The 14,811-nt window shown below is 36.9% G+C and overlaps 1 protein-coding gene across 1 annotated transcript; it reads left to right on the plus strand.

Moving 5' to 3' along the window:
* Positions 1-486: 486 nt before the first annotated feature.
* LOC107718792 (ras-related protein Rab-38-like) lies at positions 487-5,441 on the plus strand. Its single transcript, XM_016526019.1, has 3 exons — positions 487-685; positions 3,903-4,183; positions 5,105-5,441. The coding sequence occupies exons 1-3, from the start codon at positions 487-489 to the stop codon at positions 5,255-5,257; spliced, it is 633 nt and encodes a 210-aa protein (XP_016381505.1). The 3' UTR covers positions 5,258-5,441.
* Positions 5,442-14,811: the final 9,370 nt, after the last annotated feature.

Consider the following 14,811-nt stretch of genomic DNA (forward strand, 5'->3'; position numbering starts at 1 on the left):
ATTTTTATTTTTATTTTTTTTCAGTGTGAATACATGGATATAAACACAAAATGAGGTCTTTGGAGCTGCTGTGTTCCAAGACTGGAGTTTGCGTGGTTGTGTTATTTTCACAGTTTCCATGATTAAGTGTGGAATGCAGTTCAACCCCCTCTTTCGTCTCCTTTATGTACTTTTCTCCTTCTCTCTTTCTTTATGCTAGAGTACATAGACAGACAGACAGACAGACAGACAGGTAGGTAGGTAGGTAGGTAGGTAGATAGATAGATAGATAGATAGATAGATAGATAGATAGATAGATAGATAGGTAGGTTAATGTCATCATGAGTAAACAAACTCTGAATGGCAGGAAATGTAGTGCACATGAGCAAACAGTGCTCAGGAACAGCTGGTCACAAGTTTCCCCACGCCCTGGGCGGTGCCAGTTTAAGTTCAATGACAGATGACTAGTTAGTGTGATAAACTCTGAACACACAAATGTCCTCAGTGATGCATAACAATCGGAAAGAGCATTTGTACAAAATCCTTGTCATCGGTGATTTGGGAGTAGGGAAGACCAGCATCATCAAACGGTATGTGCATCAGACGTACTCCACTAACTACAGAGCGACCATAGGGGTGGATTTTGCGCTCAAAGTTCTCAACTGGGACTCAGAGACGGTCCGGCTGCAGCTGTGGGACATCGCAGGTAAGAGAAAGTAGGCTATAGCAGTGTGTCAAAGCCAAGACATATCCGTGTCAGCATTTATTAAAAAATATGCTGAAAAGCAAGATGGCAAAAAGTGCTTTGTTTTTAAGTAGCACATAACTTATGGAATTTAGTCACTAAATATTCAAAAACAATTACCACGTTAACCATAGATTCAGCCAAAATGTAAAGTTACAGTTACTACCACAATAAAGCTGAAAGGGTTAGCCAAAAGTGTCTTTAAATAAATAAACTCTTCTTACACTTAAAACATAAACTGTAAAAATATTAGTCATTTGAATGGAAAACACTGTAAGTTATCTTACCATATAGGTTAAATATATATATATATATATATATATATATGCCTTTTTTAAAAGAAATGCATTGGTTTTATCATTAAAAGTTTTAATTTGACTACATTATAATTTTATTTAATAAGGCATAATTTATAAGGTTTAATGTAAAATATTATTAACATATTGTTAACATTATAATTGTTTTTATAAGCATAAATCAAGAATTCCCTGGCGTGACCGTGTTTGTTTAGATTAACGAAAACATTCAACTATTTTTTATTAGCTTAAACAAACAATTAAATATTTTGTTGACATAGTTTGAAACTTTAAAATATAGCCACCAACATGCTTAGTTTTTAACGTTGATAAATTAATTAATTAATTAATAATAAATAAATAACAGGGTAACCACAAACCGTTTTGCCATTTACAAATGGTAAAAAAAAAAAAAAACATGGTTACTATAATTTTACTATAATAAAATAATGGTTAATTTTCGTAAGGGCTGACTGGTTTGTAAGGTGGAGATCCGTGAAACTTTAGAGAGCAGCTCTTTGTCAATATCAAATTAGTCCATTACGGCTTAACGTCGTTAAATCTAACGTCAGTTGATCTTGTTCTGCAACAAAATATGATCCCAAACCAGAAACCTTTGCTCGTCCCTGTTTATCGTCCTCCTCACGTGTCAGGCACGCGCCGCTAAAGTAAGAACTCGTTTTCCGCGTGCCCGCTTGGAAGGGTCTCATGTGAGAGAGATTGAGAGATAAATCACGCGGATGAAACTGTGGGAAAATCTCTAAACAAACCACGGGTAAGTATTTCCAGCACTTACAGTTCTCAGTCCACAGCTACGGTAGAGAGATTGAGAGATAAATCACGCGGATGAAACTGTGGGAAAATCTCTAAACAAACCACGGGTAAGTATTTCCAGCACTTACAGTTCTCAGTCCACAGCTACGGTAAATTTACAGCCACAGCACACCTGCTCGAAACAACACATTTGACAACAAAACGACTTAGATGAGAAACACATGGAAAGTCAATGTAGTGTTAGTTCTTAAAGATGTTTACTTATTTATTAATATTTTTATACGCAAGTATATACCATGGTAACCTCAGTTTTCGCCAAAATTCCAACCATACTAAACCCCCTTCAAACTGAAGCTTTTAATCTTCCTGTCATTATGTTTGTTTGCATCACTTTAGTTGTAGTAAACTAACCGTGGTAACAATAGTAGCCTTCCTTGTAGTGTTTACTAAATTTTAATAAATGAAATAGCATCAAACAAACACTTTTATTTTAGAAAGTCTACTGCTTTACTTAAGATAAGTAAGGTGTATGAGGCCCAATACAGAAGTAAGTTATTAAACCGCTCATATTCTAAACCAGACTAGGGAACTTAAAGGTTTGTTCTTCATCATTAATATACTTTCCTTGTTATGACTGGCTTTATGTTAAACTCTCATCCTGACATGACTCAGCAGTCATACTTACACAGTCATAAACTCCTCCTGGGCTTCATAAACTCCTCATTGCTGCCCAGGAAGTCATCTGACATACAGTTTCATGAAGTGAAACATGCTGAGTTCATTTTCCTTGTTAGTGACTAATAGATTTCTCCAAAAGCAAGCACATTTTGCCAAGTTGTCAAGTTAGGTGACTGTAACAATTTCTGTAATGGGCATTCCCCACTGCTTCATCAAATGTCAGTCAGTGATAGCAGCAAACACTCTTATTCAAACCTGAAAATTGCATTTTGTTCATAAACACATTAAGCAAAGGCAAGATTCATTTAGACTTAATTGATGATTTACATTCATTGTTCATATTTCATTGTACAACACCTGTGCAATATCTCAAAAGCCCATATGGATTAACAAAACCAATACAACATTTCTTGTTTCGTGGTCCATCAAGTGTGAAGCAGGCTGCTGTCAGACGGAGATCAACACACACCTCCTGATTCTAATTTTGAACAAATAATAGAACAAACTGAGAGAAACAGCTGTCCTAGGGAATGTTGTATAATGCTGGCAGCCCAGATGAGTAGCTGCATTCAGAGTCAGACAAGAGAAAGGCGCACAGATGGAATGTGCCATTAGCTGGAAAAATCAGTAGTAACAAGCATATTTGATTGAACAAGAATAACAGGAAAGTTTGCTGTGGATACTGGTCAGAACAATGCGTATTTACACTATGCATGCACAAAGAATTGTAAAGAGTCATGTGTTCTTCACCAGTAGATTCATTATACTAAATGTAATCATGCCAAATTTATCCTGGCACAGGCTTTTTCTTAGAATTTGAGACCATGAGCTGCTACTTAAAATATCTTACTATATATATATAAGCAATTTATGCATGCAATATACAGTATACTAGTGTTCAAGCATTTGTGGCTTCTTCTTTTTTTCAAGAAATGAATATTTTAATTCAGTAAGAACACATTAAATTGATCGAAAGTCACTAAAGATTTATAATGTTACAAAAGATTTTTATTTAAAATGCTGTTCATTTGAACTTTCTATTCATCAAAGAATCCTTAAAGTATGAAAAAAAGTAAAACTGTTTTCAACACTGATAATAAGAAATGTTTCTTTAGCACCAAATCAGCACATTAGAATGATTTCTGAAGGATCATGTGACACTGAAGACTGGAAGGGCTGCTGAAAATGAAGCTTTTCCATCACAGGAGTAGATTACTTTTTTAAATACATTGAAATAGAAAACAGTTATTTTAAATTGTGATAATAGTTCACAATATTACTGTTTTATTGTATTTTTCACCAAACAAATGCACCTTTGGTGAGCATAAGAATCTTCTTTTATTTTGAATGGTAGTGGCATTTGGCTTGTTGTGTCATGCTTTTCCCAGTTGTTTTTACCTTTTTTTCTCCCTCTCCATCTGCACTGGAAGGTCAGGAGCGGTTCGGGAACATGACAAGGGTTTATTACCGGGAGGCCATGGGGGCATTCATTGTTTTTGATGTTACCAGACCCACCACGTTTGAGGCTGTCTCCAAATGGAAGGAGGATCTGGACTCAAAATTAACACTTTCAAATGGTCAGAGTATAGCCACAGTGCTCCTGGCCAATAAGTGCGACCAAAAAAGAGACTTTCTGACTAACAACAGCCTGAAGATGGACCAGTACTGCAAGGAGAATGGATTTGTGGGCTGGTTTGAGACGTCTGCTAGGGTAAGGCATAACATTTTGGTATGATTTTAGATGGATCATCATATTTGTGTCTGTCTGCAAAAAAGTCTATAGTACCATGGTATAGTGATGGTTTCAGATGCTAATACCATGGTAATTTAATATATGCCATTATAGTATATTCACTAATTAGTGTATTCATGTTCCATGGTAATTAAGCTAATAACAAATACATTTTAGGACATGGTATCAAGGTAATACTGTGTTTTGTTTGTTTTTTATATGTACTGTGGTATTCTTTGGAGTGCCATGTAAATACCCTGTATATATATATATATATATATATATGAATTTAATATATAAGTGTAATAAATTCATTCCACAGCTGACAGTGTCAGGAGAGTTACAAGATTAATTTGTTGGTCATATGATCTCAACATGGCAGCCACCATTAGCAAGGACCACCTATATGTACAATAAAATAGCTTTTCTATCCCACTGACAGCAGTCTAACAAAGATCTCTTGACAGAACTTGTATGGTCAGAGCATTTAGTGCTTGATTAAAGCTTCTGATTGAAGGTTATTTATATTTGCATGCTAATTAGACCTGCTACTCACATGCAGAGCAGTTGCTGAGGGAAACAGGAGAATGGACCGTTGGAACATTGTGGCCATCTCATTAAATCCAATAGAGATGTTTCAAAGGGATTTATTTATTTATTTATTTATTTCAGGACCTCTGTCCATTCATCCTTATTGAAGAGTCCAATCAGTCTTAAATTAACCTCCATCTAGTAGGATTTTCATGGGTTTTAATAATTCATTACTGTTCCCAGGTCAAGTTCAATGGCAGATCCGATCAAACACAGTCTTATTCCTGAATGATCAAACCAAACATCTGAAAATCTGAAACATGGTCGTCTAAAAATGTTTCATGTATGTTCTTTCTCTCTAAATTTTAGGAAAACATCAACATTAATGAAGCTGCCAACTTCCTTGTGAAACACATAATTGCCAGCGAGAATGATATCTTGAAATCAGTGGTTCCAGATACCATCTCTCCTCAGCTCAACTCTGATAAAGAAATGACCTGTTCTGCATGTTTCAAACCATGAGAGAAGATGGCATTAATCTATGACAGCAGTATTGGTTGTCCTTGGACTGAAGATGACGTAGATCTTCACACCCTCATCCCTCCAATTCCAGTACTATGGTCAACCATCGATAAGCCTCAACCACCACAGAGATCTGTCCGTTAGTTACAGCATTAAACTACAGACACTTTGAGCTTGCACACAAAGTAAATGTATTTATGTTTGAAGCTGCACTTTTTTTTTGTTGGTCTTTTTGTGTTATGTCTAACAAAAACCTGGGGAGTTCTGGACTGGCATGCTGACTGAACAAGGTGAGAGATTATAGAACTACTTTCTGTCAGACGCACAGACAGATGGCTGAATATGCTTTCAGAAACAGGAAAGTTTTATCAGTATATACACCATAATATAGTTATTTCTGGTTCTGGTGAACTGAGTTTTAATAACCCCAGTGTTAAATGAAAAATAGCATTATACTTTTTTTTGACTGTCTTTAATGTGCAACACCCCTGTTAAGACATTTTCAGAAGTGATCTGCATCTGCATTTCAGCTATATTCCTGATCTAAAGTCACAAATTTTTTTAAAGATGCCATAAAGTTGCTTTAAGAGCAGGTTTTTTTCCACTTTGACATTTTTACTTTTGAAACAGGAGGTTTGGGTTACACATTTTTAGTTTTGAAACAGGTTTGGGTTACGCATTTGTACTTTTGAAACATGAGGTTACGCTTTAGTTAAGGGGTCTCCAACCCTGCTCCTGGAGAGCTACCATCTTGCAGATTTCAGCTCCAGTAGGGTTGGAACTTGCGACATGTATCTTGCGACATGGATCTGATAAACTTGGGTACGACATGTTTGCAGACTGTATGATGATGACACCTATTGACTCGTAGGCTACAACGCACATTACTATAGAAGAAAGAAACGTCATCCGCATGCGCTCGTGGTAAACAAAGAGCATGATGAATCACAGTTTGGCAGTTGAAGTTTTTACGTGTGCTGAAAAAAGTGGAAGAGGCGAAAGAGGAAGGGATAAGAGCTTGAGGTAAGCAGTTTTATGTTTTAGCACCGTGTCGTGTTGATTTCATGTCGCATTTTTATTGGCTGGTCAGGAGGGTCGTAGCAGCAAACACACTGTGCGATGATCATGCTGAATTTCTGACACTTTCAGAAAATGATCGTAGGCTATCTTTGGTCGCAAGAATGCGACAATGGCCATCTTTGAACCTCTCTCACTGTACGACATAGGACCACCGTTTAGGAGCCACGATCACAGAAATCGCCACGTTTGTTTCACGATGCAAATCTGTCTGGGACAGCCGAAAATTGTGCAGTGTGTAGAAGACTTTAAGTCTGTTGGACAGTAGCTCTCCAGGATCAGGGTTGGAGATAGATTCATCACATTAACAAACCAGGGTGTCGTGTTGATTTCATGTTGCATTTTTATTGGCTGGTCAGTAGGGTCGTAGCAGCAAACACACTGTGCGATGATCATGCTGAATTTCTGACACTTTCAGAAAATGATCGTAGGCTATCTTTGGTCGCAAGAATGCGACAATGGCCATCTTTGAACCTCTCTCACTGTACGACATAGGACCACCGTTTAGGAGCCACGATCACAGAAATCGCCACGTTTGTTTCACGATGCAAATCTGTCTGGGACAGCCGAAAATTGTGCAGTGTGTAGAAGACTTTAAGTCTGTTGGACAGTAGCTCTCCAGGATCAGGGTTGGAGATAGATTCATCACATTAACAAACCAGGATTTGCTACTTGCTAATTGGTGGCAGGTGGTAATAGTGGGTGGGACAGTCTCACTCTAGGGAGTATTTGATTGGACAAAAATCAGTTTAGTTCAGGATGACTCATCAATATGTTGCTTTGGTTTTCTCATAAGAGAGTTCGTTTTTAAAAGCTGAAAGTTAATTTTATGAAAGCTTCCTTGAAATGAAGAATTCACCCGTTTTCTAAATGCATCTTATTATGAATGATTCACCCATGCATATGTTTCATTTAAAAATTCAGTATGCCTTCATCTAATCAACAACCAATGGATTTAACCTCTAGAATTAAAACCAGTTCACTATGATATTCTGTGGTATGCATATTTTACCATATTGACAATGTTAAAGGACTGTCATGCTAAGATAAATACAACTTTATGGTTTTTTTTATGGTTTTTAAATTTACAGGATATGAACATGCATTGTGCAATAACACATAAAGTATTTATAATCAAGTTAAACATCTCTTAATTGTTTGCACAAAATAGATTTCTCAAACTATATCTGTAAAAAGAGCTGCCAACCTCTTCCCTTATCCACTCTGTCTCCTTGAACATCCTGGCCCTTCTTATCTACTGCCATCCTTCCATTTCATCCCTTTTTCACTCCAATTTCACTCTCTGCATCTCACATCTCCTTTGCAGTGATTCACTGTATGACTCATTGGCATTATATAAATCTCCCATGATTCCCTACATCACCATGTGCTTTATTCAAATCCTTTAATGTGTATATTGATCTGCTGCCTTTCCATATCCATCTGCACCTGCTGCAAACACCACATTTTTATTCTCAGATATTATTTGTCTATGTGGAAGGTTTTGTATTATTAGGGATTGTATTGTATCGTTAAATATGTTTTTGTGAGCTATTTAGTTGAGTTTGAATTTCACAATTCCTAAAAGATTCCTCCAATCCTAGGCTAAAATCTGTAGTCTTTGATCGTTAGTTTGACATGTGCACCGACAGCCGACCATTGCAATCAAATTTTACCATTTTTTGGTAATTTACTTTTTGTCAAAAGATTTGGTGCACAGTCCTGAAGTGTGACTTCTACTATGACAAAAGTCAAATTGTATTCGTTGAACTTTTATGAGTTGATAATGTAAAAAAGTTTTCTTACGCGCATCCGTTTTTAGCAATTTTCTGTGATTGTGGCTCCTAAACGGTGGTCCTGTGTTGTACTGTGAGAGAGGTTCAAAGATGGCCGTTGTCACGTTTTTGCGACCAAAGATAGCCTATACGATCATTTTCTGACAGTGTCAGAAATTCAGCATGATCATCGCAGTGTGTGTTTGCTGCTACGACCCACGTTTATTGACCAGCCAATAAAAATGCAACATGAAATGGCATGTTGATCAATGCGACATGGCGCCAAAACTTAAAACTGCTTACTTTTTCAGCACTCATAAAAAGTTCAACAAACTGTGATTCATCATGCTCGTTTTGTTTACCACTAGCGCATGCTTAATCCATTTTATTCTTCAATAGTCGTAGTCTACGAGTCACTAGGTTTCATCCTCATACAGTTTACATACATGTCGTACCCAAATTTATCAGATCCACGTCGCACAGTGTGATTTGTAATGCTCTTATAAGAAAAACCGTGCAGTGTTGTAGAAGGCTTAAGGGGAATTGGGGGTTGCTATGGTGGGGACTTTGAGTCATTGCGTCAGTAAGTGGCAAAAATTAGTGTCTTTTTGTGTTATGAACACATAATGAGTCACTGAAAGTCTCACTGTTTAAATAACCTAATTGTAATTGCATATGACAATTAAGACGTTTAGTGCGACTGCGAATCTCATTCAGACTCAAAAACAGCGACTCGTTTAGTGAAGTGGGAGTATTCGTTCAGTAGCCTAAGTCACTCAGTGTGTATTTTTAATAATGTTAAAATTGTTTATGATTTATGAATTTGATTATCTACCTATCAGTTTTGTTGCGAGTGTAGTCAAGTGAGAGCCCGCCCACAAGCGCTTCTGATTGGCTGTGATTTTTGAATGATTCTGTCAAGTTGCGTTACTGTCGCAGGAATCTTATCGCGTTGCGTCCCCTTTCGCAAATCTAACTAAATTTAGTTGATCAAGTTTAAATTGGTCTTATAGATGACACTATTTTATGTTGGACTCATTAAATATAAATACGTATTACTCCTAATTAGATATGTTTAAGTAAAGTGAACACTATCTATGAAGGGCCCGAATCATTTTTTGAGTTCATGTAAAAAAGGGAATCATTTGCATAGAACTCCTTTTGAGGTGATTCTACTAAAGAAATAATTTTCTTCTAAATAGGCAATGTAATAATGATGACATAGTTTAAGTCATGAAACATGAAATTTTAAGTCCATTCAAAACATTTAGCCTACCAAAAATAGTTCTTCATTTTGAACAGTGATTTCAACAGCTGAATATAAACATGCTAAAATAATTTATGCACAGGAACTAGTTTCGGAGGCAGACTGCTCGTTATAAGCCTTGGATTCCAGTGACTGAGCGAATGAAGAGGCTTGTGGGGGAGAGAAAACGAGTGAATGTGACGGAGGGAGTGAGGGTGTTACTCCTCTCTAAATGTGACAGATACCAGCTGCATCAGTAGCAGCAGATTCCTCCTCAGCGCTTTATCAAAAACAGTCTAATTAAACAGCCAAATTAATTTGCTGAAACATCCCCGTGCCTTTGTCGATTTCTGCAAGTCTCGTAGATACGCAGAGATAAAGATGAAAGCAGAAAATTGGAAGGGTGAAATAGACGGCTGGCCGGATTTTGCACATCCTGCGCAGGACGTTTTTAGATCAAACAAGATTCTTAATGACATAATTGGCATTCGGGTGGCGCTATTGATATAGAATAGAAGAGCTTTAAATGTGGCATTTATGGGGGAGTGGACGTTAGCATGGCTACCTATGTTTATTAAAAGCTCTATGCGCTTCTCTTGAGCTCTCTGAACACTTCACATTAGCTTTGCCGGAGAGAGCATCCCACACACAGACACCCACACAGCCACTGATTCTCTCTCATATAGAGCAGCATTCACTCACTCACACACACACATCCAAACAGTTAGATGGAGATGAGCACGCATAAACATCCTCCCACACATACTTTGCATTGTTCAGACTTAGAGATAGAAATTGCTCTTGCTTTCTCATTACTTTTCTGTGGCAGAACCGTGTACAGGACATGATGTACTCAAAAGGCACTTCAAGGATTATGATGGTACTGCCATTATACTTCCAAAAAATAATGCACTGCTATGGATTGTCCTAACAAAAAATTGTATTTTGTGTCCTAAAAAAACACACGATACCATGACTAGTGTTTTTGTTTGTGGTTTGTCTCAATTCTCTGCATTCATGTAGTGCTTCCGCCTGAAAATAAGATTTTGATGTTCTTATATTACATAAGGAACAATTAGATTAAAGCAGATTACTGGATATCAGATCAGACTAAATATCAAGCAAGATTTTCCAAAAAGAGAATCAAGATTTAAAATGCTGAAGTAAGTTTTGTGGTGATACATAAGTACGTGTACATACTGTAGAGATATATTGCATATAAAAAGAAAATACAATCATGGGCAGTACAAGACTAAAACGTCTTTCACAATTCTTGAGAAATAAAGCAACAATAACAATGATAACAACAACAACAACAACAGTAATAATAATAAAAATACTTTATATGTTAAAATATACTGTAGAGATATATAAAATATAATAATACTTATTACTATTATTATAAGCAATTAAAATTCCTACACATACTAATATATCTTGCATATAATAATAATAATCATCATAATAATAAAAGTTATTATTATTGTGTATTGTTGTTGTTATACATCAAAATATGTTATAATAATACAAATGATAACAATTATCTATCTATACAAAAATGTGTGAAAAAAGTCTTGTCTTTAAAAATGCCAATATGTTCATGGACACTGCAGTTTCTAAAATGTCTTTCTCACTTCTTGAAGTACATTTATATCTGGAGTGCCATCCATCTGGTAGTCAGTAGTGCGATTCAAACCCTGTAGGCACACAGGCAGGCTCACAGAGTGAGAGGAAAAATGTTGACAGATAGAGATATAAAGAGAGATAAAAGATTAAAACTAACAGAAAGAGAACACATATCCAACTGTAGTTCATCTCGTGTCCCGATCTTATCAGTCAGTGTCGCACCAAATGTGAGAAAATAGACCGTTTCCACAGGAGGTTTCATGGACAGAGACACCTTGTGAGTGAGAAACTATAGAAAGATATCAAATGTGTTTAGAATAGCATTCCATCACACTATTTTTGCATTATGTACTAAATTTTCTATATGCATGCAAAACTTGGATGACCTTGTACATTTGCTAAAATCTGAATATTGCATGGAATACTAAAACCCACAAAGCAAAAATTAACCAATATCAGTATCAGTTTTACCATCAACATCTTGATTTATTATTTGATCATACTACCAAAAAATAAATTTTTATACAAAACTGGATTAAAAATAAAAAACAACCATAATTACCATATTAATGCTTATGATATCTTGACACTTACTGAATTTAACACAATGTCATGTGACAGCAATGTAGCAAAGTACAATTTGATCATTTTATCACAACACAAACTATTTTTAAAGAGTAGCCAGTATGTAGTATACTGTGCAGTATGCAGTCCTCTTCCATTCTAAATAGACAATTTACACTACTTGCACTGCTCTCATAAGAATATGATATCTGATCTTTATTTTAATGTTTGTTTGTGGTCTCTCTTGTTGGATCTACTGAGTTTAATTCATAACAGACACAAGAGCTTATTTACTTTTAATCAAATGCTTTGATCCCTGAACTTCACAAGACATATGAGAGCTGTGTGGGTTTAGTGTTCAAGAAGAACCAGATATTGTCCATTATGATGCACATTCCCTTCTTTTCTCAGACTGTTTCTCATGTCTGTAGCCATAAGAGTTAATCACTTTGACTGGTATTAGCAAGAAAAACACACTGACCTAGTTAGTGGGTGGATGTGAACAGGGCTGATGGATTTAAAATGCTATTTTAAAGAGATTCATTCATTCAGCTAGTTAGACTACCAATGTAAAGCCATTATCAGGGTCATTAACAGCATTTTGTGATGTCTAACATTATAAAATTGTTTTATTCTATATATAAAACAATAATATAAATATTATATTATAAAATTCATTATTATTTTATTTTGAGATGATTTCTAAGCAATCTTTCTAAGGCTAGTGATTTTTCACCTTGAAAATAAAAAAATATTGTGTAGACCTACACTGAAGCGGGGACTGAGCCATATCGAGACCAGAATATCATCTTTTACTTGACTCAATAAGTAAGCACCTAGCAACCACACAGAACAACCTAGAAACCACTTTGCAGCCCTAGCATCCACCAAGAACCACTCAGAACACCCTAGCAACTGCAATGCAACCCTAGCATTCACAGATAACACATTAGCAACCACATAGCGACCATAGCACCGACTCAGACCACATTTGCAACTGTATAACAACCCTAGCATCTGCCCGCAACACCTTCACACTGAAACCCTAACAACCACCCAGAACACCCTAGAAACTGCATAGCAACCCTAGCAACCACTCAGAACACCCTAGGCAACTACACAGCAACCCTAGAATCCACCCAATACATCCTAGTAACCTAAAAGCAACAGTACTAGTTACTCAGAACACCTTAGCAACCCCATAGCGACCATAGCACTAACTCAGAACACCCTAGCAACCACATAACAACCCTGTCAGAGTACCCTAGGCAACTGCACACAGCAACCGTAGAATCCGCCCAATACATCCTAGCAACTCCATAGCGACCATAGCACTGACTCAGAACACCCTAGCAACCACATAACAAGCCTAGAACCCACTCAGAACACCCTAGGCAACTGCACAGCAACCGTAGAATCTGCCCAATACATCCTAGCAACCTAATAGCGACTGTACTAGTTACTCGGAACACCCTAGCAACTCCATAGTGACCATAGCACTGACTCAGAACACCCTAGCAACCACATAACAACCCTAGAAACCACTCAGAACACCCTAGCAACCATATACAAACCCTAGCAACCACGCAAACACCCTAGAAACTGTATACAAACCATAGCAACCACACACAACACTCTGGCAACTGCATGGCAACCCTAGTATCCACCCAGAAGACCATAGCAACCACTCAGAACACCCTAGTAACTACATAGTGACCATAGAATCCATCCAGAACATTCTAGTAACCTAAGAGCAACCCTTGCAACCACCATCATGGACCATCATGGAATGGAGTTGGATTATAGGCATTTGTATTTTCTTCCGGAAATCTATAAATCTAGTTGAACAATCTGCAAATGTATCAAAGCATCAATCTTCTCTAAGTTTCTAAATTTGGCGAGTCACTCCTATTGTTTAAATGACTGTAGGAGGAAATGGATGAAGTCATGATGCAGGTCTGTTATTGGATCAACTCTCAGGAGTTTTTCAGGAAACAATGAACACATTTCCTGTCTGCTGTCTGATGTGACAGGCATTTGACAGCCTTCTAAATGTATGTCAGTCAAAACATGCTGCTAACACTTAAAGTGCCGCGCTGGAGGATGTGTGGTGACATCAGTCAACCGCGCAGAGCACAGGACTTGATTGAAGACCGAATTCTTATTGCTCAAGTGTATGACATGCATCCTGTTTTCCTGAATGAGATCTAACGACATTAGGTAAGCGCTTCAAAATATACTTCAAGGATTAAAAATCCTTTGTTAGTTCAGAAAAAAAGACAGATTTGGTTTCAAAATGATGCATTCATATTGTCGAGCTTCATGTTTTGCATCTCATTGATAATTTTCAGTCCACAAAGTTGCAGCGGTCTCTATTGTGTGCCATTTTTTTTTTCAAACGACAGGTCTGTCATTTCCTTTAGGCAAGACTAGCACACCTCATTCCATCAATAAGTGGGACATTTGAAATAGACCCCGGAGTGGACTCTCAATGGACTAGAGTGAATCAAGAGCAGCCAGAGCTCAGAATATAGATTCATGTTAAATGAAGTACAGACTGTACAGTATGCCTGCACACCGCGTCAGAGCTCAGAGAGCACATCTGTCCAATACAGGCTGCCTGTTGAGAATTACAGCAGCTCTGAGGCCAGTTTGCTCTGCAGTTAGATTAAGAGTAGAATGTTTGTTAAAAATAATATTAATAAAAAATAATATTTAAAAAAATCAACTTGCTATATAAACTGCAACCTGACAGAATATAGACCTGGTGGCATTGTTTTTGTTAACTAAAAAATTATTACAAATAATTTTCATTAATATAATATAATATAATATAATTAATATAATAAAAAATTGTAAAAACAAATGAAAATTGGCAACTAATTGAAAAATAATGAATAAATGTTGAAAACTGAAATAAAGGTTTAAGTACTAAACATACTAAAACTAAAATAAATATGAATTAAAGGGGTCATATGATGCGATTTCAATTTTTCCTTTGTTTTCAATTTTTCGCCCAAATTAATAAAGAATAACTTTTATTCTCGCTGTAGTATTGTTGTTGCCGCCGCCGGCATGTCGTGAAGGCGCTGTGTGTTTCGTTGTGAAAGCTAAACTTCTTTGTTTGGTCTTCCAAAAGAGGACGATATCCGCTTCGTCATGCCTAGAGCTGATCCGTGCTGGTCGCTGAGGAAATACATCAACTTCGCGCTGTGGATCGCCGGATCGGCTTTCACTGTGGACGAAGCGGAGTCCAGCCCGGGGTC

Source organism: Sinocyclocheilus rhinocerous, unplaced genomic scaffold (assembly GCF_001515625.1).
Source record: "Sinocyclocheilus rhinocerous isolate Xijiao unplaced genomic scaffold, SAMN03320098_v1.1 scaffold1655, whole genome shotgun sequence".
NCBI lineage: Eukaryota > Metazoa > Chordata > Actinopteri > Cypriniformes > Cyprinidae > Sinocyclocheilus > Sinocyclocheilus rhinocerous.

Bases quoted from the DNA above. Each gene is read 5' to 3' on its own strand.
- LOC107718792 (XM_016526019.1), top strand. From the start codon at position 487: ATGCATAACAATCGGAAAGAGCATTTGTACAAAATCCTTGTCATCGGT. The intron at 686-3,902 runs GTAAGAGAAAGT...CTGCACTGGAAG, and splicing joins GCAGCTGTGGGACATCGCAG to GTCAGGAGCGGTTCGGGAAC. The intron at 4,184-5,104 runs GTAAGGCATAAC...TCTAAATTTTAG, and splicing joins GGTTTGAGACGTCTGCTAGG to GAAAACATCAACATTAATGA.